This window comes from Tamandua tetradactyla, chromosome 5, assembly GCF_023851605.1.
Source record: "Tamandua tetradactyla isolate mTamTet1 chromosome 5, mTamTet1.pri, whole genome shotgun sequence".
NCBI classification, from domain to species: domain Eukaryota; kingdom Metazoa; phylum Chordata; class Mammalia; order Pilosa; family Myrmecophagidae; genus Tamandua; species Tamandua tetradactyla.
Window position 1 is genome coordinate 133,699,569 of NC_135331.1, and position 27,471 is coordinate 133,727,039.

Sequence of the window (27,471 nt, forward strand, 5' to 3'; positions counted from 1 at the left end):
GAGTGAAAGTTAAAAAAAAGTGGAGCTGTGCTTCTAATTAGTTTGTCTGTTTTAACAGTACCTAGTCCTTGGTGTATTTTATAACTGTGGAAGGTTAAAAAAAAATGGCAGCTGTACTGTGCTTTCTTTTTGTTATACATACTTTTCTGATTATAAAATTGATGTAGATTCTTTGCAGAAAATTAGGAAAATGTACAGAATTATAAATAAGAAAATGAAAATCAGCCATAATTCTATAGTTAGAGATAACTCGTGTTTACATTTTTGTATTCCTATACATAATTTAGAATCCTATTGTACATATAATTTCATGTTATCAATTTGTATATTCAATTACATCTCATTCATCATACTATGAGCTTTTTACCATGCTATTAAAAAGTCAATGAAAGTCCAATTTTTAATGATTATGTAATATTAATTTGTATGGCTATACCAGTATTTACTTAGCTGCTTGTTTTTTTGTGTCAGTTTTCAATATTATAAATAATGCTGTGGGACGAGCCACAGTAGCTCAGCAGGCAGAGTTCTCACCTGCCATGCTGGAGACCCGAGTTCGATTCCTAGTGCCTGCCCATGCAAAAAAAAGAAAAAAGTCATAAAACAAATAAATAAATAAGTAATGCTGTGATGAACATATTTTACACACTTTTGTGTTCACCACCAGTTTTAATAAAATGGCATTTTCTTACATATTGCATAGTTTCAATGATAAATTATAGGATATTAGATAGGCACACATTGTTATGGTTGGAAATAAATGTGAGAAGATTTTATATGGTGGATACAAGCTGCTCTTTGAAGGGTGCATGGCCAGTGCTTTAGCAGATATGTAGACTTAGAGCATCAAAAGTGTGAAAATTCATGAGCAGAGATGTAAATTGGATGAGCTTAGTCTGTGTGTTTTCTGTTTATATGGGTACATTACCACAGCAGCAGATAGAATTAAGAAACTGAAGGAAAAAAAATGCTTGAAATGTGGGGCGAAGTATTTGAACTTGTGTTAGTAGAGACAAGTATGAAAACCAGAGTTCCTGAATTTTTGAGATCCTGTACCTTTACCTATTCATTAAGCTTCTTTATTTAGCACATATAAGGTGCAAAGCCACATGATAGTCCAATAAAGCATGGTGGAGGTCCACAGGGACAATACTGCGGTAGGGGTGATGGTATTAAATCAGTGAATGCACTGTTCTGCCATGTTGTCCACATAAGCTCATTCTTATTGTCAGAGAGTGTTCTAGTTTGCTAGCTGCTGGAATGCAACACACCAGAAATGAATTGGCTTTTTATAAAAGGGGATTTATTTCATTAGTTCTTCAAAGGAAAGGCAGCAGACTTTCAACTGAGGTTCTTTCTTATATGGGAAGGCACAGGGTGATCTCTGCTGGCCTTCTCTCCAGGACTCTGGGTTCCAACAACTTTCCCTGGGGTACTTTCTTTCTGCGTCTCCAAAGGCCTGGGCTGAGCTGTGAGTGCTGAGATGAGGTATGCTGAGTTGCTTGGACTGTGCTACATTGAGTCTCTCATTTAAGCACTAACCAATTAAATCAAACATCATTCATTGCAGCAGGCACGCCTCCTAGCCAACTGCAGATGTAATCAGCAACAAATGAGGTTCACATGCCATTGGCTCAGGTCCACAGCAGTAGAACTAAGCATGTTCACCTAGCCAAGTTGACACCTGAATCTAACCACCACAGAGAGCAACACAGTAGTGGCTTGAAAAAGTATGGTGGTAATTGGAAACCTTTGGAAGTGCAGAATCAGAAAATGATCGCAAGTTAAGTGATGCAGATATTTAAAAGATGGCCCTCACTATAGTTTGGAGAAGGCTGATTAGATGCAGGATAGCAAGAAAAGGTCTATTAAGGAACACAGTGCTGAGAAACCCTTAACACAATGTGTTGTAGGAGAGGAAGGGCTTAAATTCAAATGAATAATTTAGTTTAGTGATCTAATTACCCAGTGGATTCGTTTAAAAAATGTTAAAAGCCTCAATCCTACCCCAGATTTGCAGGAATCAGAATTTTGAGGGCGGTGAGACCAGGCACATACATATTTAAAAAGCTTCTTAGGTGTTTCTGATGTGTACCTCTGGTTAGAAACCACTAAATGCATTAATGTCTGTTTCTTTTTTCTCTAACTCAAAAATTTGTCAAATTGCTTAAGCCTCTATTTTGAATGTTAATACTCTTAATAGACGTGTGTATTCATTTGTCATCTACATGTTTTTCTCATACTGTTTTCAGTTCCTGAAACAGTTCAGTTCCTATTACTTGATACCAAGTTGTATGATAAACTTATTAATTAATGTTAATTTGCAAAATCAACTTTGAGCAAATGAAATATATTGCAAAAGTTAAAAGGAATTTCTATAACTTTTTTTTTTGTTAAATGATAGGGATAAAAGCCAGGATGGATGTTCAGACATGGTATTTGAGAACTTCAAAGCTTGCTCTGGCGTTGGCAATTATCCACTCAAAACCAGCAGATAAAAGCAGCCGAGAATACACAGAGAACCTTGCGAGGGTGGTGTCTGGGCAGGAGTCTAAGTGGAGATCAAAAGTTGAAGCTTTGGAAGCTGAAGTTCTGCAGTTACGTCAAAAACTTCTTCTAAGCAGGATTTGTTCAGGATCTTTTAAGAATGGTGAGTATATGAAATCAACTATCAACCTGTGTTTCAACCTCACAGTTATTTACCAGTTTTTTACCAGGACATCAAATTGTGTAGTTTTCTTGAAAATTGGGTTCCTTCTTATTGCCCTTTATAGATTTTTTACTTTTAGTCATTCAATAGAAATTTATTGTCACTTTCTAGTGAATGGGGCTGTTTTAGACATTGGAGTAAAGCTGAAAAATAAAATAGTGTAGATGTGGAGACAATATTTTAAACTTATTAAAGAAATTCTTTTAAAATCACATTGTTCACCCTTGTTATTTTACTATGCATTTTTATTTTGCTTCTTTCTTAATCAATTCATATAGCAGTCATACATGTAATACTAGCTGTGGGCCAGGCATGGGGAGGACAATGAGAACCCAAAAATAAAAGAGGAGGTACTGTCCTTACCATTAAGTACCTCCCATTCTCGCAGGGTAAACAGAGCTATAAATAATTAACCTAGTTGCTATAAATGCTACCTTAGAAATACTGACAAAGGAGGAAGAGGAAGACATTCATCCAGTTGGTTGGTCCAGAAGGTTCTGTCTGCTAGGCAGTGAGAAGGTCACAGAGTATACAGTAAGAAGCAGAGCATGAACAAAGACACGGAAGTGGGGAATACACTTCCCAGTCAAGGCAATGCTAATGTTACATTTCAGAATAACCAGAATTCCCATAACCTGATGAAAGAGCTGGGAAGTGAAAGTGTGATGGAGTGAAAGGAAGAAAAGTGGGTTGGGAGAGGATTCGGAAGGGACTTGAATATCAGCCTAAGGAATACTTTACTGTATTTCTCAACAGTAAGTTGAACAAATAATTTCTGATTTACATTGTGATAGTAGAAGTGTGCACCATTAATAATTACACTAGAATAGGTGAAAACCAAGTCTCATTTGAGCAAACTGGGACATATGGTCACCCCATTCATCAGGAAAAATGGAATGTTTTTTCCCCTTTATTAGAGAAGTTGTGAGTTTATTGAACAATTGTGCATAAAATACAGGATGTTCATATACTGCCCTATTAATAACTTGCCTTGCTATAGAATATTTATTACAATTTATGATAGCACATTTTTACAGTTGTACTATTAACTATAGCCTATGGTTTAACCTAGAGTTCACTGATTTTGTAGTGTAGTTCCATTAGTAAGTGTCTTGGAGTAGGTTTATTCAGATTTATTCTGTTTGGAGTGCTGTATACTTTGATCTTAATTTTATGTTTTTTATAAAAGATGTAAAATTTAGTGATTATTTCTTCCATTATTCTTTTTGCTCCTTTTTCCTTCTTTTCTTCTTATGGGCCACCCATAATATGTATACTTGGGCACTTCATTTTGTCATTCAGTTCCCTGAAACCCTGCTCATATTTTTTCATTCTTTTTCCTATCTGTTCTTTTGTGTGTAGGATTTCAGCTGTCTGTCCTCTAGCTCACTAATCCTTTCTTCTGCCTCTTCAGATTTACTCTTGTAAATCTCCATTGTGTTTTTCATCTCTTTTGTTGTGCCTTTCATTCACATAAGTTCTGCCATTTGTTTTTCAAGCTTTCAAGTTTTTCTTTATGGTCACCTAGTGTCTTCTTTGCATCCTTCATCTCTTTTGCCATATATTGTCCCTCAACTCATTGATTTGATTTAGCATGTTTGTTTGAAAATCTATAATTAGTTGTTTCAACTCCTATATGTCATTTGAAGTGTTAGTTTGTTCCTTTGACTGGGCAATATCTTCATTTTTCCTAGTATGACTCATAATTTTTTTGTTGTTGTTGTTGGTGTCTAAGTACCTGATTTCCTTGATTAGGTCTATCCTGGAGAATGACACACGTGCACATGAGAAGAATGTGTATTCTATCATTATTGAGAGTGTGGTACTAGTCTCCTAATATTAATGTAGAACTGCCAATTTTTGCCTTCAAATCTGCCAGTATTTCCTTCTTATATATTGGGACTCTGCTGTTGGGTGTATATATATATATATTTATAATTGCTACACCTCCCTGTTGAATTGTCCCCATTATTAACATATAATGATCATCTTTTTCCCTTTGTAATTGCTTCTGACTTAAAGTCTATTTTATCTGATATTGGTATAGATACTGAGGCTTTCTTTTGGTTACTACTTGCATGGTATATATTTTTACATCCTTTGAACCTCAACCCATTTTTATATTTAACTTCAGGCTGAGTCTTTTCCAGACAGCATATAATTGAGTCATGCTTTTTTATCCATTCTGCCAGTCTTTGTCTTTTGACTGGAGAGTGTAATCCATTTTTATTTAAGGTCACTATGATGATACTGGACGTTCTTTTGCCATTTTCTCTATTTAGCCTTTGTAAGTCTTTGTCCTAGTTTACTAGCTGCCAGAATGCAATATACCAGAAGCAGAATGACTTTTAAAAAGGGAAATTTAGTAAGTTACAAGTTTACAGTTCTAAGCCCATGAAAATGTCCCAATTAAAGCAAGTCTATAAGCAAGTCCAATCTAAGGCATCCAGGGAAAGATACCTTGATTCAAGAAGGTTAACAGAGTTCAGAATTTCTCTCTTAACTGGGAAGGCATGTGGCAAACATGGTCAGGGTTTCTCTCTCATCTGGAAAGGCATATGGTGAACATGGCATCATCTGCTAGCTTCCTCTCCAGGCCTCTTCCTTCATGAAGCTCCCTGGTAAGTATTTTCCTTCATCATCTCCAAAGGTCACCGGCTGGTGGACTCTGTGGTTTTCTCATCCTTCTGTTGTGGTTCTTTGGCTCTTTCCTTGTTCTCAAAAGGCACTCTCTTTGAAAATGTCTCCTCTTTTATAGGATCCCAGTAAACTAACCAAGACCCAAGTAGAATGGGTGGAGACATGCCCCCATCTAATCAAGTTTAATACCTACAATTGATTGACTCACATCTCTGTGGAGATAACCTGATCAAGTTTCCAACCTGTAGTACCGAATAGGGATTAGAAGAAACCGTTACTCCTGCAAGATTGATTAGAATTAAAACATGGCTTTTCTAGGGTACATAAGTCCTTTCAAACTGGCATAGTCTTATGCCTTTTTTGTCCCCCACTTCTGTAAAAGCCTGCTTTTATATATGTTTGCTTTTTTTGTTTTGCACCATATTGATCTTTTTATCCCTTTCTTTATGGGTATTTGGGCTATGGCCATCCTAACTTTTTCATGTTGGAATGGTCTGTCAATAATATGTTGGAATGGTCTGTCAGGAATATGGAACTATTTGATGTTCTGGAGAGGCTGGGGGGGCCCTCTAGGTTTCAGTACTTATCTGGTCCAGAGACCCATCTGAAGGTTGTAGGTTTCTGAAAATTTACTCTAGTGCATGGAACCCTTGTGGAATCTTATGTATTGCCATAGGTGTTCTTTAGGATTGTCTGGAATGGTCCTGGTTGGGGCTTGGCAGTTTATGATAGGTAGCAATGTCTAAATGAAGCTTGTGTAAGAGCAACCCTCAGAGTAGCCTCTCGACTCTATTTGAACTTTCTCTGCCTCTGATACTTTATTAATTACCCTTGTTTTCCCTCTTCTGGTCAGGATGGAATTGTTGATCCCATGGTACTGGGGCCAGACTCATCCCTGGGAGTCATCTCCCATGCCACCAGAGAGACTTTCACCCCACATAGTGGGAGAGAGGGCCATGATTTCACTTTCATAGTTGGGCTTAGAGAGAGTCTCACATTCATACTTGAAAGAAGGTTTCACCTGACATAAAATTCTTGGCTGGCAGTTGTTTTCCTTTAGTACTTTAAGTTTTTCAACCCATTGCCTTCTTGTCCCCATGGTTTCTGATGTGAACTCAATACTCAATCTAATCGGTCCTCCTTTGTACCTAATATGTTGCTTTTCTCCTGCAACTTTTAGAATACTCTCCTTGTCCTTTGCATTATAGTATAATCAATATATGAGAAGCTCTATTTTTCTTATCCTGACTTGTGTTCTCTGAGCCTCTTGGTTGTACATCTTCACATCTTTTGCTAAGATTGGAAAGTTTTCTTTCATTATTCCTTTGACTCCTTCTTCTACTTTCTTTCTTTGTTCTCCTTCTGGGACTCATATAATGTGTATATTGGTGCACTTGATTGTGTTCCTTAGCTGTCTTAGGCTGTTTTTGCTTTTAATATTTCTTTTTACTTTCTCCTACTCAGCCTGACTCATTTCATGTGTCTTGTCTTCAAATTCACTGATATTTTCCTCTGCTAGCTCCAATCTGCTCTTGATACCCACCTGAAAATTTTTCACTTCAGTTTCTGTGGCCTTCAACTCCAGTAGTTGTGTTTGATTTCCTTTTAAAATTTCTGTCTCTTTACATAATACTCTTATATTGTCCATTCATTATTTTCCTGATGTCCTTTAGTTATTCCTCTGTACTTTCCTTAATCTACTTGAAAATTTTAAAGGCTTTGTTCCATATGTCCAGATTCTCATCTTCTTCTTTGGTATTTTCTGGGTTTTTATCCTCTTCCTTTGGATGAGCCATCAATTGCTATTTCTTTGTTTGTTGTGCACTATTTTATTGCCTGCACACTGTACATTTTAATATTTTAAAATGGTAACTCTGAGATTTACTCCCTGGAATGTCAGTTTCTGGGTGTATTTACTAGTTGGTGATAAGGCAGAGATTTTCTTGAGCTTTAGCCCTCCTCTGAGGTAAGTCTGCCCAAGGAAAATACAGTGTGCAGGGTTTTCCCTGTCTTTCCGGGCCTCTGTCTTGACCTAGGCTTTTGTGTGTTATTTATTTTGGAGTTCCCCTTTTACAAGAATTTGATTGTCCCCTCTGCTTCCCAGGAGACCGGCCTTCCTCTCCTAGATGTTTGATATCAGCAGGCCTATGTCCAAGTCTGTCCACCTCTATCAGTTTTTGTGCTCCTTTCCTTGTTTCAAGCTGCTTTTTCCTGGAGGGCTAATTCTGAAAGGAGGTGCATTTTGAAGAAGACTTTCCCAAATCAGTTTTTACCAGCCAAAGCAGGGCCAAGGACCCATGAAGGAGGTGTAGACAGGCTACAAAGTACCTTTGGGAAGGGGATCAGGAAAGGCATCAAGAGCTTCTCCTGTGTACCCCCAAAGCTGAACTCTCCTGGCCTGCTCATCGAATGCAGACCTTCAGCTAATGATCCTCTGCAGACCTGAGGAAGTACTGCTTCTTTAAATCTTCACTCCTTAATCTGTCCAAGGAGGGTTAAAAAATGGCTGCTGCTGCCTTTATCAGGGCAGTGTTGAAACAATTGATGCTGTCTCCTTTGTCCTGAGTAGGTTGGAATAAGAGCTATCCTCAGAGCTAGGACCCAGTGATCTGAATTCGCTAATCAAAAGCCAAGTTCAATGATCAGCCATCCCCACCCCTGTTCTTGGGGAAAATGATTTTTATGTCCCTTTTTGTTGTAGCTGTTTGCCAGGTACTGGATCCTGCTGTGACCTGTTGCAAGAGTGGGGGTTGGGTATCATAGACATTGCATGGAAAGGGCAGTTTATAGTTCTTTACTGTAATTTATCTGCCCTCTTTCTCCCACTCTTCTGAGGATGCTGTACAGTATTCTTCTGTCTTCTAGAGATTCGAAATACTGAGTTATTTTCTGTTTGTTTAATGGTTGTTTTGATAGAAGGACTGAGTTCTAGATCTCCCTACCCTGCCATCTTCCCACAATCTTGCTGACTTTCTTATCTATGAAACTTTTTTTTGTAGCAGAGGATTGGCAGTCATACTGAGAAACATGATTCTGGTGATCTTTTAAATATGTGAATCAACTCATGCTACTCCTTTGTATAAAATCCTTTTTGGCTTCCTGTTATGCCTCTTATGAGATCCAGTCTTCTGACTGCAGCCCATATCACCGTGGGACAATTTCACTCTAATCACCTTTCACACCTTATGACACACACTCTTCCCCCATTCACTAGGCTTCAACCACTATGGCCTTCCTCCAGGCCTTGAAGGGTCTTTCTCACTTTGGACCATTGTTATCCACTTCTACTCTCTTGTTGCTGTCCTCCTTCCTTCCTAGAGGTCATTTCTTGCAAATGATGCATTTTCTAACTACCCTATCTATGTTGCACACATCCTATTATTCTTTACCTAAGCAGTTTGTTGATTAATTAATTGGTTTGTTTAGTTGGTGCTCCTTTATCTCCTGAGTGAGAGTCCAAGTTCACTGAAGAGAAGGTCTTTGATTTGCTCAGTACTATTTACTCACTGTCCTGCTGGAAGCCTGACAAAGTAAAGTTGTTCAGTAATAATTGTCAAATGGAATGGGGATAGAGGCTGGCTTAGAGATAGCAGTGATTGAAAGCTGGAGACTAGTTTTTTAATATTTTACCAAAGCCCATATGAAAAATGATGAACTGAATTAGGTGTGTGATAGAATGAAAAAAATAATAAACATTTGTGCATTATTTCATAGTTGAACTTTCAGAAAATTGTTGAATGATTTCAGAGAAGGTTAAGGAAGACATAGACATTTAGTATAAGTATAGTTTCTAGCCAGGCGTTCTAGTTTGCTAGCTGCTGGAATGCAACAGATCAGAGATGGATTGCTTTCAATAAAAGGGGATTTATTTAGTTAATGTATAGTTCTTCAGGGGAAACGTAGCTAACTTTCAACTGAGGATCTTTCTTACATGGGAAGGCACAGGGTGATCTCTGCTGGCCTTCTCTCCAGGACTCTGGGTTCCAACAAATTTCCCTGGGGGTAATTCCTTTCTGTATCTCCAAAGGCCTGGGCTGAGCTGCGAGTGCTGAGATGAGGTATGCTGAGCTACTTGGGGGCTGTGCTATGTTGAGCTCTCTCATTTAAGCACCAGCCAATTAAATCAAACATCATTCACTGCAGCAGGCACACCTCCTAGCTGACTGCAGATGTGATCAGCAACAGATGAGGTTCACATGCCGTTGGCTCATGTCCACAGCAATAGATCTAGACACCTTCACCTGGCCAAGTTGATGCCCGAAGCTAACTACCACACCAGGTTTATTGAATTGATTGTGATGCTTTCAATCCATATAGTGGGCACAGAAACAGGCTTTATAGGATAAAGATGTTGAATCTGAGGTTGAGTGTACGCTCTATACAGATATAGATACCTAGTAGGAAGGTGAACGTATAGTCCTAAAACTCATAGGGGATCAGCAGGCTGAAGATATAAACTAAGGTTTAAGATATATTGACCTTTGGGCGGGCCGCGGTGGCTCAGCGGGCAAAGTGCTTGCCTGCTATGCCGGAGGACCTCGGTTCGATTCCCGGCCCCAGCCCATGTAACGAAAACGGAGAAACAAAATACAATAAAACAAGAAAATGTTTAAAAGATGTTTCCCTTTCTTCCTCTCTTCCTTCCTTCTATCCTTCCTTCCTTCTCTCTGTCTTTCCTTTAAAAAAAAAAAAAAAAAAAAAAAAAAAAAAAAAAAAAAAAAAAGATATATTGACCTTTAATAGTTGAATTAATAGCTATAGATTCAACTATTAATCTATAGTTGAATAGATTAATTCTAATCTATTAGATTTAAATTAATCTAAATTAATTTAGATTAATTAATTAATCTATGGAAGACTCCAGCTATGGGAGGATCCCTCTGAATACCAACATTCCAGAGGTGGGCAGAGGAAGAGAAGCTATGAAAATAGCGACCATCTCCTTAAGAGTATACGTGGGTAGTGCACACATATGTGCTGGGAATAGTGTGGCACTAACTTTAATTTGGGAAATTATCAGGAAAACTCTCTAATTGAATATCCAGGTATTGCCAAAACCCCATTAGTGTGTGAGTAAAAAAATTGTGTTAGGTTTACAGCAACATTTTAATCTCTGTAGAATTTTTCTAGGTAACAGACTTATTGAGTATATCTAGTGTACGGCAAATGTAATCAATATTTTGAATTTTTTTCTTTGTATTGTATATTTGCCATAATGGCATATATGTGAAAATATCCAATGAGATTTAAACTGTGACAGTTATTAACATCCATGATACCCAAAGTATTGTTTATTATCAAAGGTCTGTTTTTAACGCAAATATAGTGGTGTATATGATTTGGTTGTAATATGAGTATGCCTAACAGTGAAAGCCTGAGCAATAAATTGTTCTTGTACTTAACACTTTTGCTTGCAGTGGCTGTGAGAAATTTTCAGAAATCATATATTTAAAATTAATTCTACTCACAATAGGAATTGCAGGTAAAGTGCTTCAGCACAGATGTTTGGAAGTAATCTATGTCTCCATCTATTAGCTTATACTTCAAAAATGAGGGATAAGTGGTTAGATTCAGATAAATAAAGTCACTGCTGCAGGACAGACAAAATTAAGAAACAGGTTATTAGATATATAGAAAATAAAGGAAAAGTAAACAGTAGTTATTTAAAGATGTGTGATTTGAAAAGGCTGATATGCCTTGCTCTAAGAAAAAACTCCATACTTGAAAATCAAACTATGTTATAGGTATATTTATATTTAATATTTTTTTTCTGGGATTTTTCGGTTTGCTTTATAAGTGCAGTTCTTTATGAGTGTTTAGAGATAGGCACTCAATAAATGTTGAATGAAGTGTTTCTTGACAGATTGAGAGACTAGGAAACTTAATTTACAGCATCAGCTATCCATTGAAGCAACTGAGCAATCCAAAATTAAATAAAGCAGAGCTGAAATGGCAAAATAAACAAATAAAGAATTGTGATGTGGTTTATATAATGTTTCAGAAACTCAGCTATTTCTGTATTTTGATTTTTTTTTTCTACAACTTTTTTCTACACATTTTTTGTTGTAATTATTAAGGGACTAGAGTTTACAGAGAACGGATACATAGAACAAGCTTTGCAATTATGATACGTTTTTAGTTTACTTAAATGCTCCTTAGTAGTTAGTAAGTCAGAAAGGAGAAAAGGAAGAAAAAGTCAAGAAAGAAGCTTAGGTATATAGTGATGTATTTCTGAAAACTTTTTGTGATGTGGGATAGACATCCTTAGTTGCCCTTCCGATAGCCAAACAAAAATAGCTGATTTCATTTGGGCAGCAAGGTGCTCATCTCCAGTAATTAATGGAGTTGTTTAGCCAACAACTAAACTAAACAACTAAACTGCTCCAAGGCTGGTCATGGGCTTAATTCTGGCCAGTGAAGTGTAAACAGTAATTTTGTGAACTTTTAGTGAAGATTTTCCTCTTCTATAAAGGGATTGCGGCCCATGAATGACAGCAATTTTTATTTATTTAGACCTCAACCTCTTCTTTCCTGTTGGGAACACTATCAGGTAAGGATATGATGCCTGAAACTGTGGTAGCATTTTGCAGCTATGAGGCAATGCTGAAACATTAAAGCCAACATGCTAAGGATGGTAACTTGGAAGGATGAGAAGAACCAACGTCCTTGTTGACATTGCTAAGCAGCTAAGGCAACTCTAGGATTGTTTTATGAGGAATTTTTTAAGAGTCAACAATGGTTGAAGCCATTGTTATTCAGGTGTTCTGTTCATTGTAATTAAGCACATCCTAACTTATACAGGGTGCTTGTAGGGGAGTAAGAGGTTATAAGTGAATTAGACCTCAGTTTCCTCTCCCAAGTATCTTCTTGAACTATATGGAAGAACACTGTGTTCTTTAATCTGAACAGTTTCCTGTTACAGATGGCCACATAATTGTTGGTAAGGATTTAATTTAGGTCTGAATGAGTGGGTGAGGACGATTGAGATGATGGGGCTGGCCAGAAGGCCTTAGTGGCTGTTCCTGAATGTAGATTAGGGGTTGAATGGGGCAGAGTAAGAGAAGTTATAGGACCTTGTTAGTGGGAAAAATGACACATAACTTCAATGAGCAGATTTAGTATTGAATTTTGAATTTAGAATTGAAAATTGAATTTTTAACACCATTGTGGGTTGCGGGAGGAAGGCAGGGGGATTTGGACAGTTACTGTTATGCTGTAATTTGGCAAATATTGGAGGGAAGTGGATGAATTATCAGGTGTGTCCTTTTTCTCCCACAGTTTCTAGTACTCAGTGTCTTCATAAATGATAGATAGCTACTGAAAAAGTAACTGGTAATAGGAAAAAGAAGGTAAGAGAAAATCAAGCCATAATAATGTATTAATTTAGATGTTTATTTAGTAAAGGTTCATTGAGTAAAGGTTGCTTGGTAGGGTAGGGAGGTACAGAGCTGCACAGTTAGTTCACGTTGACTAACGTATTCCTAAAGGTATTGGGCCCTGAGAAATATCCACCCCAACCAGTTAGCTTTAGGCGCTCCCTACCCTTTTAGCTGATATTGCTTAAGTTTGCCCATACCCTCTACAACCCTCTGGTGCCTCATATCCTGAATTCCCAACACGTCATTGCCAACTCCAGTTCCTACTTTTTCTCATCTTTTGGAGATTCAGAGAAAATTAGGAGCTACATTGATGGACAGGAGGGAATAGAAGGGGGATTGGATAAAGCTGCCCTATGTATACCAGTTCAGGGTAGAGCTTGTTTTCCCCTCCTGACTGTCATTTCCCTAGTTCCAGCCTACTCATCTCCTGCCTGGTCTTTTGTTCCTCTGACCCTGTCCCAGATCTTGTACTGAGGAGCTGTTGCAAATAACTGATTTACAGACACAATGGAGTAGAACTGGGGAAGGGAAATGAATGTATAAGCATTTTCCTTCTTAGTTTTCACATAAGCCCCCATAATATAAATTTTCCTATATAATAATGATCAAATTTTTTTTAAAAATTGCAATTGATTTAAAACATACATGCCTAATATACATAAACATCAAATAATGTAGTCTTAATTTAATAGAGATTCAAATGAAATACTCTAAAATAATTTGAATTCAATTTATAATTATATATTATACAATTTATTCATTATATAAAATTGAATTATTGATCTGATATCAGAAACCATCAACATATAATGAAATGAAAGCAGAGTATAAAATGGCTTTAATAGTTGGTTGCAAGGTAAAAACTTAGAGATGCCAACACCTTAATTAATGTTACAGGAGCAAGTTCTGATAGATATGGCCTGCCCAAATAGGGAGCAAGAGGGCCAAACGGAGGTGCTCAAGCGTCTGGGGTGAGAAGAAGCAATGGAGCTTCTGAGACTGAGCTGAAATGAGGATAGCCAGCATTTCGGAGTATTCAGTATTCTCAGTGGATGTCATCTTTTGTCTCAAATCTCTTCCTTGTACTGGGCTCTGAATCTCATTGCTTGATACAAATTCTTCCTTGTTTAAGTGATACCTAGCAGCTATCTTGTATTTTTGGTAATCTCAAGGTAGGTTGACTCTACCTTCTGTTGTACCTCTGGAATCTCTCTACTTCTTTGTGTTCCCAATGCTCCTTACTTTGTTTTGCCTGATTTATCTCAGATAGATGCTGTGTCTGTAGCTATAGCCTTTCTGCTTTGCCGTCCAGATTACAGCTCATTTTCAAGTCTTCTCATTGATTTAGGATTGAATCCAAAATCCTTAAAATGGGCTACACTTTTCTCCAGAATTTGGTGCTTGCTCACCTCTCCAGCCTGGCCTCTCGCGAATGTACTCTTACACTCTACACCCAACTATGCAAAATTTCTTTCACTTATTTGTATATGTCTTGTTCTTTTTCACTTCCAGGCTTCTATGTGGGTTGTTTCCCACTGTGAAATATATTCTCCCCTCCTTTGGACTAGCTGAGATGATTTTTTAGTTTGGGCATACCTGACCACTTCCCTACAATTGGTTAAGCAGTCTGTTTTCCCCATGAGCTATTATAAACTACGCTAGCAGATATTATGCCTATTATTATTATCATTCTGTTCCTCATGTTAGCATAGTACTTGACATAGAACAGGTACTAGGTGAATATTTGTTAAATGACTAGGTTTAGATATGATTTATGTGACTATCAATACCTGGAAAAGTGGCCTTGTTGCTGTGTAGTTTCTGGATATCTGCCAATCCCCTTCAGGACTCCAGCTATGGAAGGAGGTGCAGGGAACAAGATCTAGGGACCTAGGGAAGGGGAGCTACCAAGGTAGGATAAGTACCAGAGCTCTGGACTTTGTGAGAACCATATATGCACATAGTGGTTTAATCAGAACCAAATGAATGAAGAGAGACAGCACTCACTTCTCATTTGTGCAACAAAAGCTAAAACTGCTCAAAATACTTATGCATTTCTAGGTCTTTGCTCAGTATAATTATGTTCAACAGTTTGACCTGTAGGAAAGTTTAATGAAGTCCTTATACTTAGGAATATATCTGGTTTTTTTTAGGTTCGTTTATGATTTTTAAATGCCCTGCTATTGGCCTTTTTTTTTGAGTTTTGAGATATTGTTAGAAATTGCTGTTTGCCTTTTTTGAGTTTTAAGATACTGTTAGAAATCTGAAAACATACCGTGAGCACTCTGGATTTAATATTTGGATCATGGACAGCTTGAAATTTAATTTTTAGATAAATTCAGTGTGTGGTGAATAGAACTCAGGTAGATAGCTGGACTAGAGTTCATGATAAGAGCATTGATAGATTATCAAAGCAAGAAGGAAATTAGTTAGAGTAAATGGGGAGCACCTGAAATTCTGAGTTTATGACAAACCCCCAGATGATGCTGATGCTGCCAAGTCCACATTGAGTAGCAACAACTGTAGCCTGTTTTTTTTTTTTTTCTTTTCTTTTTTTCTTTTTCTTTGAGGGGCTTGGCTGTGAAGGCAAGGAAAAAAGGTTAGTAGTTGGAGAGGGTGCAAGGTAAAGAGAAAGGGTTTTTTGTTGTTGTTGTTAAGCTGGCAAAGCCGTTAGCATGCCAATACTTTACTCGGAAGGAATTAGCAGTGAGAGAAAAGTGGAAGATACAGAAGGAAGAGGAAATGATAAGGAAATCATAGGTGGCTTAGGGCCTTAAATCTAGAAGACATACAGAGCACAAGTAAAGAAAATAGCCTGGAACCTCCAGAAGGAGCAGGCTCTTCTTCTGAGACTGTTCTTGAAGGTAGAAGTAGGTGCCCTTTTATTCATGTTTTTTTTTCAAATGCTCATTTTTGGCAGCTCTTCAAGGAGATGTCTTTTAAAGTTCACTTTCCCACTTACCCTTCAGTGCCCCTTATATATGAATTTGTTACTAGGTCTGTTGTTTCTTTTATTTTCAACTGTATTTGGATTGTCGTTCTTTCATTTCTTGCCCTGCTACTTCTACTCTTGTCTGAGAAGCCATCCTCACCTTTTACCCTGGTTGTAGTCAACCAACTGTGGAAATCAGAGTTAAGTAACTTGCTTAGGGTCAAATAAATAGCAAATTGTGGAGTGGGGTTCCTATGGAGTCCCAGAACAATGGTTTTCCAGTACTTCAAGGTGTTTCTTTAAACCACTGGTTCTCAAAGTGTGAATCCCAGACCAGTTGCATTAGCATCACCTGGGAACTCTTTAGAAAAGGAAATTCTTAGGTCTTACTCCTGAGTTAACTGAATCAGAAACTTGAGTTGGGTGTTTGTTTGGCTTAAATAAGCCCTCTATGTTCTTCTGATGCATACTGAAGTTTTTGAACCATTGGTTTAAACAAATAAAAGTGAAATATATGTTTTGGGAAAATAATAAAACCACTTCAGGGGTCAGTAGAAACCTGATCATCTTCTATCTAAAACATCTGAATGCAATAAACTGAGGAATTTGTAAGGCTAGCCTCAGAAAGATTTCTCAGTATGCACTGAAAGTATTTGACCTTTAGTTCCCAAAGAATTGAGAAAATGTTCATATAGAGAGGTTGATTGAACTGAGACAAGTAGTAGAAATTAGAGAAAACAAACGGATTAACATGGCCCTAAAACTGTGTTTGCTGCTCTTCTACCCTACTCAATGAAAGAGGTATATTAACATGATAGAAATCCAAGGATTGTGTCTTAAAGACCCTTGTTCTAAGAGAACTGTGTTCTTTTTGCCCTGCATCTTTTCTTCCCTTCTCCCTTCCTAATAAACGTCTATAATGTGTGCTATAGAGGATTCTGAAGATATGCCATATTTCCTGGTAATGTAGTTGTAGAAGATCAGAAAGAGGGGTGGGGCGGCATCCCTTTTTCTTAACAACTACTTCAAGAAATTTTTAAGACAGCTTGAATGGGAAATATTTTGTTGAGGAAATACAGCATAGTATATGTTGGAAATCAGTAGGAATTCTGGTAATGCTATATGATTATACCAATACTTAAAAAAGAATATAAAGTAACGACAGCTAAAAATAAATAGATTGCTAAAAATGAATCTAGCATGTTGCAGACAATAAGACCCAATAAATTTATTCATAAATACAATTTCATATCATACATGTAAAACTATTAACACAAAAACTTGTATTTCCGGTTTATACTGAGAGCTAAAATGACTAACCTCAATATCAAATAAATTTGAGTAAATTCCTGAGTAGAATAATGCAGACAAAGCACATATATCAGTAAAAGTGGTTCAAAACCATCAATGAATACTTGGTAAGAATCTCTGTAGAGGGAGGCCTAGTCTCTGTGTGACCCACTCAAGGACTTCTGTGGTTTGTATGGCAGCACCCATAGGGAGGTATCATTGCCTTTTCATTGAGGGGTGTCTGCTCTTCTGTTACACTGCAGATAAATTGTGGTCTTTTCAACTTGATCGCCTGTTTTGTAAGCATTTTCGTAATTGTCTATGTGCACTTTAAATTTAAATTGCTTATAAAAGCATTTCTTAGAATTAGTGTATTAATGAATCAGAGTGCTTCTGCAGAGGTATATGTGTGCTGTGAAGGAGATCCAGTGAGGTGTTGTGAGCTGCTTTCTGCCATTAAGCAAACCCATTGTTTCACATCATCAATTATTTTGTAAGTAAGCATGTGAGAATTCTCCTTGTTTTTTTGGCCTCTCCCCATTTCTCCTGGAGTGAGAGAGAAACACTGCTTATACATCTTTAATAAATTCAGACTGTGTCTGCCAATTTTTGTGCTTTAAGATCCATAAGTAAAAGATTGCTTCCAGAGAAAGCTGATTCTTATGCTTTCAAAAGCCTAACTCTAAAATTCCTTGTTACATTTTTAAGTTAATGATAAATCACATGAAGCACAAAGACTAAGTTGCTTTTGTGCACACTTGTGATGCTCGAATCAGTGAGACCTTTGTACACAGTAATTTCTCAATAATGTTTATGGTTTAATATTTAAATTATCATCTCTGATTAAGCATGTGGATATGAAGTGGCAGAAATAAATGGTAAGATGTGTTTTTCTATGTAAAATGTAATACATACAAAATTAGAAAATTTTACAACAATTTGAGAAATACCACTTGGAGAAAATGTAACTGGCAAAAACTTGAATGTTTCTGATCCCTCTGCACACTTTGCATAGTATTTAGAGTTTTTCTAGTTTATTAACAAAATTATTGATGAAATATGCAAAATTTAGGTATCTTCTCCCTTCACTTACTTTTCTAATAACAAATACTTTTTCCCATGAAGTTTAGTTTGAAGATTTTTCCATTTATTTCTGTAAAATAGTGTTTTTGATAGACTGTTCCTATTCTTTGACCTACTTCATACAAATTGGATTATATTTTGCATATAATTATGTTAATTGTAGTTTTAATATTTCTGAAGTTATTTCTGTGTATTTTATGAAGTGTTTACCTGATTATTTTTCATTCTGTGAACTGCAAGGAATCTCATCATATCTGGTATGATGGTAATTTCTGAGTAGGAGTCGGTCCAAAGTAGGCCAAGTCCATGCTGGTGAGCTGTTTTGTGTAGTTATATAGTTCTCTGATGTCAGACTAGGTGAGAAATACAGTGGGGACTGGACCAGGAAAACTGTGTGCCTAAGTGATTTGTACTTTTCCAGTGCTCTGAAACTTCTCTTACGAGAAGTGCCTTGTCTGTACACAGCCATCTTGTGATGGCAAACACAGTAATGACAAACTTAGGTACCTTTCCAACAATAAATGCTGAATGATTCTAGGCCTTTTGTAGTAGCAGGTTTGCATTGATGGAGAGGGGTTCCCATAGGTATGCAAAGAAAGTACAATTAGGTTTGCCATTCTAATTTTTAAAATTTCTTTTTATTTTTAAAAAAGACTTTCTAAACAGTTTTTAACTCCTTAGTGTTGGTAGGTGTAAGTATAGCTCCAGGCAGTAGCTCTAAACCCTGGCTATACATTCGAATTACCTGGGAAGCTATTAAAATTCCTGCTGTACCCGCTGCACTCAGATCAATTCCATCAGAATCTCTGGAACTGGACAGAGGCATCAGATTTTTTTTTTTCCATAGTCTCCAGGTTATTCCAAAATACAGCCAAGGTTGAAAACTGCTGGTTTAAGGGAAACTTATTTTCTGTATGCAACTGTGCTGGTGTGAAACTGTTGTGTGCCCCAGAAAAGCCATGTTCTTTAATTGTCATTCAGTATTGTTAGGTGGGATCTTTTTTATTGTTTCCATGGAGATGTGGCCCACCTAGTTGTGGTGATACCTTTTGATTAGGTGGTTTCCACAGAGAAGTATCTCTGTCCATTCAAGGTAGGGTCCTTACTGGAGCCATTTAAGAGGAACCCACTTGGGAAAAAGCTTTAGAGCCCACACCGCCAGAGACCTTAGGAGTTGCAGAAGGAAAACACCCCCCAGGGAATCCTTTTGAAACAAGAAGCCAGGAAGGAAAGGTGGCAGAAGTTGTCTTCCCAGCTGACAGAGGTGTTCTGGACCCATTGGCCTTTCTTGAATCAAGGTATCTGTATCTGGATGCCTTAGTTGGGACATTTTAATGGCTTTAGAACTGTAAACTTGCAACTTAATAAATTTCCTTTTAAGAAGCCATTCCATTTCTGGTATATTGCATTCCAGCAGCTTTAACAAACTAGAACAGCAACCCACATACTCTTAATGCCAGTTTTTGTTATTAATCTCCACTAATTTTAATTCCTTTATTTTACTGACATATTCTCTGTAGTATACTTCAGTTCTTTATTGAAGAGGGTAGGGGATACTGATACTGGCAGTTGGGGATATACATTTGACTATAAATTTAGTTTACACTAATTCACTCTAATTGTGAGATGTGGGAGCATGGGTGACACTGGTGGGTGTGTGGGCATCTGGGAAAGGGACATTTAGTTGTCTGGGTGTGTGTTTGAATGTACTGGTAGCACAGCTGGGTTTAGAGTTAGGCTTTTAGTGGAAACCTTAAGCTCCCTTGTGTGGATAGTGAATAACTATAAAATGAAAACCAGTATTTACTCCTACCCATTCTTTTTTCTTCCTTAAAGGTAAATGGTGGTAGTAGCTTCCTTCAGCCTTCAAAAGCCTTTTTATAAGGGACATCTATTTAAAATTAGGGAATAGTTGTATTTATACTCTTCCTTCACTGTTCTTTGAGTGTTTAGCTTATTGAACAATTTGTGGTCTGCTTTTGAAACAGATCTCCTTATATATCATCATAATTTCCATACTGTTATGCAGGGTCCTTGATTTAGTAGTAATACTCAGTAGCCTAAGTTGAGTTAAAATCCCTCTTCAGAAATATACAAATATCATTTCTTTCAAAGTATAGCTGTACTTTTATATAGGCTGACTCTGAAGTCTTATATACAATGCATGAGGCATTTCCAAGATGGCTGATGTGCAGATACTTTCTAGTGTATGATTTATGAGTAAATATTTAATAAGAGGGTACTTATTTATAAATAAATATACACAAATACATAGTCCTTTAGTTAAAACTACTGTAAGAACTTTGTGGCAACATTGTCAATTCATGAATGCTGCTTTTAATAATGTTAACTTTACCAAGATTTCTCAGCTATTGAAATTACTTAAATAATTAGGATATTGTCTTTTGGATAGTTCTACAGTGATGCTTTTATTTTTTTTCCAAGTTAATAGAATTTTCTTTCCCTATTAGAAGATAGTAGGTGCTCAGCTATCCTTGTAATATTTTCTTTCTCAGAGAAGTTGTAGGTTTACAGCACAATCATGCATAAAATACAGAATTCCTCCACACTGTACCACCACCAACATCTTGCATTGGAGTGGAACATTTGTTACAATTGATGATAGCACATTTTCATAATTGTGCTATTAAATAAAGTCCATGGTTTAACTTAGGATTCATTATGTAGTGTAGTTTCATGGATTTTTAAAAAATTTATTTTGTATTATCAAACCAAAACATGCAAACGTGACCAGTCTTACCATACAAACATTCTGTGTATGGTGTACAATCAGTAACTCACAGTATCATCACATAGTAGTATATTCATCACCATGATCATTTTTAGAACATTTGCATCACTCCAAAAAAGAAATAAAAAGAAAACACTCATACATTCCATGCTCCTTACTCCTCCCTTTCATTGACTACTAGTGTTTCCATCTGCTCGATAGATTTTAACCTTTGTTTCCCTATTTTTTTCTATATCCATTGCCACTCCCTTTCCTTGTCCACTAATATTTCAATCTATTCAATTTATTTTAACATTTGTTCCCCTTATTATTTATTTTTAATCCATATTTTTTTACTCACCTGTCAATATCATAGATAAAAGGAGGATAAGACACAAGGTTTTCACAATCACATAGATTGTGAAAGCTGTATCATTATACATTCATCTTTAAGAAACATAGCTACTAGAACACAGCTCTACAGTTTCCAACATTTCCCTCTAGCCTCTCTAATGCACCTTAAACTAAAAAGGGGATATCTATAAAATGTGTAAGAATAACCTCCAGGATAACCTCTCAACTCTGTTTGAAATCTCTCAGCCACTGCCACTTTATTTTGTGTCATTTCTCTCTTCTGTGTTTTGGTTGAGAAGATTTTCTCAAGCCCTTGATGCTGAGTCCCAGTTCATTCTAGGATTTTTGTACCATATTGCCAGGGGGGTTTACACCCCTGGGAGCCATGTCCCATGTAGAGAGGGGGAGGGCGGTGAGTTTGCTTGCTGTATTGGCTGAGAGAGAGATAGGCCACATCTGAGCAACAAAAGAGGTTCTCTGTGGGTGACTTTTAGGCCTCATTTTAAGTAGTCTTAGTCTATCCTTTGCGGGGATAAGTTTCATATGAACAAACCCAAAGATTGAGGGCCCAGCCTATTGATTTCGTTGTCCCTACTAATTGTGAGAGTATCAGGAATTCTCCAAATGGGGACGCTGAATTTTTCCCCTTTCTTGCCATTCTGCCAAGGGGACTTTGCAAATACTTTTATTCACTGTTCAAATCACTCTGGGATTTATCAGGGCATCACTTTGGACAAACCTACAAAGTCTCATGCCCTATTAAAGGTTCCATGTACTTATGGTGTTCGATTAAACTGTCCATATAAGTTATATTAGGAAATGCATTAGTCAAAATATAAATTTTGTAGCAAATAAGCATTTTTCTTTAGTCTCACACATAAGTTAAAGTTTTAAAATATGAATTACCATCTATTTTCAGCACCCTACAATATTGATATTCCTATGTTCTTTCTCATACAAAAACATTTTTTAATTTGTACATTTAGTCACTATCATTGTACACTCTAGGCATTCCTAGATTATATCCTTTCAGTCTTCATAGTCTATCTTTCTTTCTGGTTTCATTTGTGCCTGCAGCCCTCTTCCCTCTATCATTCTCACATTCAGCTTCATTCAATGTACTAACATTATTGTGCTACAATTAGGTAGTATTGTGCTATACATTTCTGAATTTTTATGGTCAGTCCTGTTGTACAATCTGAATCCCTTCAGCTCCAGTTATCCAAAATCTACCCTATTTCTATCTCTTGATGGCCTCTGTTCTTAACTGAAATTCTCCAAGTTAATTCATTAATATTAGTTCAAATCAGTGAGACCATACATTATTTGTCCTTTTGTTTCTGGGTAATCTCACTCAACATAATGTCCTCAAGGTCCATCTGTGTTGTTATATGTTTTATGACTTTATTCTGTTTTACAGTTGCATAATATTCCATTGAATGTATATACCACAGCTTGTTTAGCCACTCTTCTGTTGATGGACATTTGGACTGTTTCCATCTCTTGGCAATTGTAAATATTGCTGCTATAAACGTTGATGTGCAAATGTCTGTGTTTTTGCCCTTATGTCCTCTGAGTAGATACCTAGCAAGAGTATTGCCAGATCATATGGCAATTCTATACTTAGCTTCCTTAGGAACCACCAAACTGCCTTCTACAATGGTTGTACCATTTTGCATCCCACCAACAGTGGATAAATGTGCTTCCTTCTCCACATCCTCTTCAGCACTTGTTTTCTGTTTTATTGATAATGGCCATTCTGATGGTGTGGTAGTTAGATTCAGTTGTCAACTTGGCTAGGTGAAGGCACCTAGTTTTGTTGCTGCGGACAGGAGCCAATGGTACGTGAACCTCATCTGTTGCTAATTATATCTGCAGTCGGCTAGGAGGTGTGCCTGCTTGCAATGAATGACATTTGACTTAATTGGCTGGTGCTTAAATGAGAGAGCGCAAGGTAGCACAGCCCAAGCAGCTCGGCATTCCTCATCTCAGCTCTCGCAGCTCAGCCTAGGCCTTTGGAGATGCAGAAAGGAATCACCCCTGGGGAAAGTTGTTGGAACCCAGAGGCCTGGAGAGAAGGCCGGCAGAGATTACCCTGAGCTTTCCCACGTAAGAAAGAACCTCAGGTGAAAGTTAGCTGCCTTTCCTCTGAAGAACTAACAAAATAAATCCCTTTTATTAAAAGCCAATCCATCTCAGGCGTGTTGCATTCAGGCAGCTAGCAAACTAGAACAGGTAGGTATGAGATGATATTTCATTGTGGTTTTGATTTGCATTTCCCTAATAGCCAGGGAAATTGAGCGTCTTTTCATGTGCCTTTTAACCATTTGTATTTCCTCTTCTTAGAAGTGTCTGTTCATGTCTTTTGACCATTTTGTTACTGGGTTATTTGATTTTTGTTGTTGAGTTGAACAATCTCTTTATATATTATGGATACTAGACCCTTATTTGATATATTGTTTCCAAATATTGTCTCCCATTATGTAGGCCATCTTTTTACTTTCTTGACAAATTCATTAATATTAGTTCATTATGAGGAGTGTTTAATTATGAGGAGTTCCCATTTGTCTATTTCTTTCTTCAATGCTCATGCTTTGGGTGTAAGATCTAGGAAACTACCTCCTATTATAAGATTTATAAGATATTTCCCTACATTTTCTTCTAAAAATCTTATGGTCTTAGACCCAATGTTTAGGTCTTTCATCCATTTTGAGTTAATTTTTGTACAGCATGTGAGATATGGATCCTCTTTCATTCTTTTGCATGTGGATATCAAGTTCACCAGGCACCATTTATTAAAGAGACTGTTCTGTCCCATGTGAGTTGGCTTAACTGCCTTATCAAAGATCAATTGTCCATTGATGAGAAGGTCTATATCTGAATTGATATGGTGTATTATATTAATTGATTTTCTTATGTTGATTCATCCTTGCATACCTGGGATGAATCCTGGTGTATAATGGTGTATAATTCTTTAATGTGCTGCTGGTTTCAATTTGCAAGAATTTTGTTGAGGATTTTTGCATCTGTGTTCATTAGAGAGATTGGTCTGTAATTTTCTTTTCTTGTATTTCTCTTCTATTCCATTGGTAAGTATATCTATCTTTATGCCAGACCATGCTGTTTTGATCACTATAGCTTCCAATAATATTCATTGAAGTCAGTGTGAGACCTCCAACTTTGTTTTTCTTTCTCAGGATATTTTTAGCTATTAGGGGCACCCTGCCCTTCCAGATAAATTTGGTTGTTGGTTTTTTTTATTTCTGAAAAGTAAGTTTTTGGAATTTTAATTGATATTGCATAGAATCTATATATCAATTTAGGTAGAATTGACATCTTAACTATATGTAGTCTTCCAATCCATGAACATGGTATGCCCTTCCATGTATTTAGGTCTTCTGTGATTTCTTTTAACAATTTCTTGTAGTTTTCTTTGTATAGGTCATTTGTATCCTTAGTTAAATTTATTCCTAAATATTTTATTCTTTTGGTTGCTATTGGAAATGGATTTTTTTTCTTGATTTCCTCTTCAGATTGCTCATTACTAGTGTATAGGAACACTACAGATTTTTGAGTGTTGATCCTGTAACCTGCCACTTTGCTGTACTCATTTATTAGCTGTAGTAGTTTTGCTGTGGATTTTTTGGGGTTTTTGACATGCGGTATCATATCATTTGCAAACAGGGAAAGTTTTGCTTCTTCTTTTCCATTTTTGATGCCTTGTATTTCTTTTTCTTGTTTAATTGCTCTGGCTAGAACTTCCAACACAATGTTGAATAACTGGTGATAGTGGACATCCTTGTCTTGTTCCTGATCGTAGGATGAAAGTTTTCAGTTTTTACCTATTGAGGATGATGTCAGCTGTGGGTTTTCCATATATTCCCTTTATCATGCTGAGGAAGTTCCCTTCTATTCCTATCCTTTGAAGTGTTTTCAACAGGAAAGGATGTTGAATATTGTCAAATACCTTTTCTGCATCAATCGAGATGATCATGTGATTTTTCTGTTTTGATTTGTTGATATGGTGTATTATATTAATTGATTTTCTTATGTTGATTCATCCTTGCATACCTGGGATGAATCCTGGTGTATAATGGTGTATAATTCTTTAATGTGCTGCTGGTTTCAATTTGCAAGAATTTTGTTGAGGATTTTTGCATCTGTGTTCATTAGAGAGATTGGTCTGTAATTTTCTTTTCTTGTAGATCTTTGTCTGGCTTTGGTATGAGGGTGATGTTGGTTTCATAGAATGAGTTAGGTAGCCTTCCCTCCTTTTCAACTATTTTGAAAGAGTTTGAGCAGGATTGCTACTAATTCTTTCTTGAATGTTTGGTAGAATTCACATGTGAAGCCATCTGGTCCTAGGCTTTTCTGCTTTGGGAGTTTTTTAATGACAGATTCAATTTCTTTACTTCTGATTGGTTTGTTGAGATCATCTATTTCTTTTTGAGTCAAGGTTGGTTGTTCATGTCTTTCTAGAAAGTTGTCCATTTCATCTATGTTGTCTAGTTTGATAGCATAAGTTGTTCATAATATCTTCTCATTAACTCTTTTATTTCTGCAGGGTCAGGAGTTATGTTGTCTTTTCCATTTTTTTATTTTATTTATTTGCATTCTCTCTCTTCTTCTTTTTGTCAACCTTGCTAAGGGTCCATCAATCTTATTGGTTTTCTCATAGGACCAGCTTCCGTTTTTCTGTTTTTATTTTCTTGATTGTTTCCATGTTCTCAGTTTCATTTATTTCTGCTCTAATCTTTGTTATTTCTTTCCTTTTGCTTGCTTTGGGGTTAGTTTGCTGTTCTTTCTCTAGTTCTTCCAAGTGAACAGTTAATTCCTTGATTTTTCCTCTTTCTTCTTTTTTGATATAGGCATTTAGGACAGTAAATTTCCCTGTTAGCACTGCCTTTGCTGTATCTCATAAATTTTGATACGTTGTGTTTTCACTTTCATTTGCCTGAAGATATTTACTGATTTCTCTTTTAATTTCTTCCTTGACAACACTGGTTGATTAAGAGTTTGTTGTTGAGCCTCCATATGTTTGTGATTTTTCTGGCCCTCTGCATATTATTGATTTCCAACTTTGTGAACTGAGAAAATGTTTTGTATGATTTTATTCTTTTTAAATTTAGTGAGACTTGCTTTGTGATCCAGCATATGTCTATCCTTGAGAATGATCCATGAGCACTTGAGAAAAAGATGTATCCTGCTATTGTGGGGTGTAATGTTCTATAAATGTCTGTTAGGTCTAGTTCATTTATTGTATTATTCAAATTCTCTGTTTCTTTATTGATCCTCTGTCTAGGTGTTCTGACCATTAACGAGAGTCGGGAATTGAAGTCTCCAACTGTTATAGTAGATATGTCTGTTTCTCTTTTCAGTGTTTGCCTCATATATTTTGGAGCACTCTGGCTTGGTGCATAGATTTTTATCATTGTCATGTCTTCTTGTTGAATTGTTCCTTTTATTAATACATAGTATCCTTCTTTGTCTCTTTTAATTGTTTTAAATTTGATGTCTAATTTGTTGGTTATTAGTATAGCTGTTCCTCCTCTTTTCTGGTCATTGTTTGCATGAAATATCTTTTCCCAACCTTTCACTTTCAACCTGTGTTTATCCTTGGGCCTAGAATGTGTCTCCTGTAGACACCATACAGATGGGTCCTGTTTTTTAATCCATTCTACCAGTCTGTGTCTTTTGATTGGGAAGTTTAATCCATTAGCATTTAATGTTGTTACTGTAAGGGCAATACTTTCTTCTACCATTTTGCCTTTCAGATTTTATGTGTCATATCTAACTTTTCTTCTTTTTACCTTTACTGATAGTCTTCATTTCTACACTCTTCTCCATACCTCTCTCTCTCCTGTCTTTTCCTATCTGTCTCTAGTGCTCCCTTTAGTATTTCTTGCAGAGCCAATCTCTCTTGGTCACAAATTATCTCAGTGATTTTTTTGCCTGAAAATATTTTAATTTCCCCCTCATTTTTAAAGGAGAGTTTTGCTGGATATAGAGTTCTCGGTTGGTAGTTTTTCTCTTCTAGTATCTTAATATATCATCCCACCCTCTTCTTGCCTCCATGGTTTCTGCTGAGAAATCTGCACATAATCTTATTGGGCTTCCTTTATATTGATGAATTGCTTTTCTATTGCTGCTTTCAAAATTCTCTCTTTCTCTTTGATATCTGACATTCTGGGTATGTCTTGGGTATGTCTATATCAATCTGTTTTGTTTGGGGTATGCTGTAACTCTTGGATCTGTAATTTTAAGGTTTTCATTAGAGTTGGGGAATTTTCAGTGATAATTTCCTCTATTAGTTTTTCTCCTCTTTTTCCCTTCTCTTCTCCTTCGGGGACAC

The 27,471-nt window shown here is 36.7% G+C and overlaps 1 protein-coding gene across 10 annotated transcripts in view; it reads left to right on the forward strand.

Annotated features, from left to right (window-relative positions):
• MEI4 (meiotic double-stranded break formation protein 4) overlaps positions 1-27,471 on the forward strand; it is a 304,891-nt gene that overhangs the window by 57,565 nt on the left and 219,855 nt on the right. For all 10 annotated transcript variants that reach the window (XM_077159260.1, XM_077159256.1, XM_077159259.1 and 7 more), the window contains one exon: positions 2,405-2,650. In XM_077159260.1, the coding sequence (XP_077015375.1) occupies positions 2,419-2,650 (232 nt within the window). In that variant the 5' untranslated portion in view covers positions 2,405-2,418. The remainder of the gene's footprint in view (positions 1-2,404; positions 2,651-27,471) is intronic.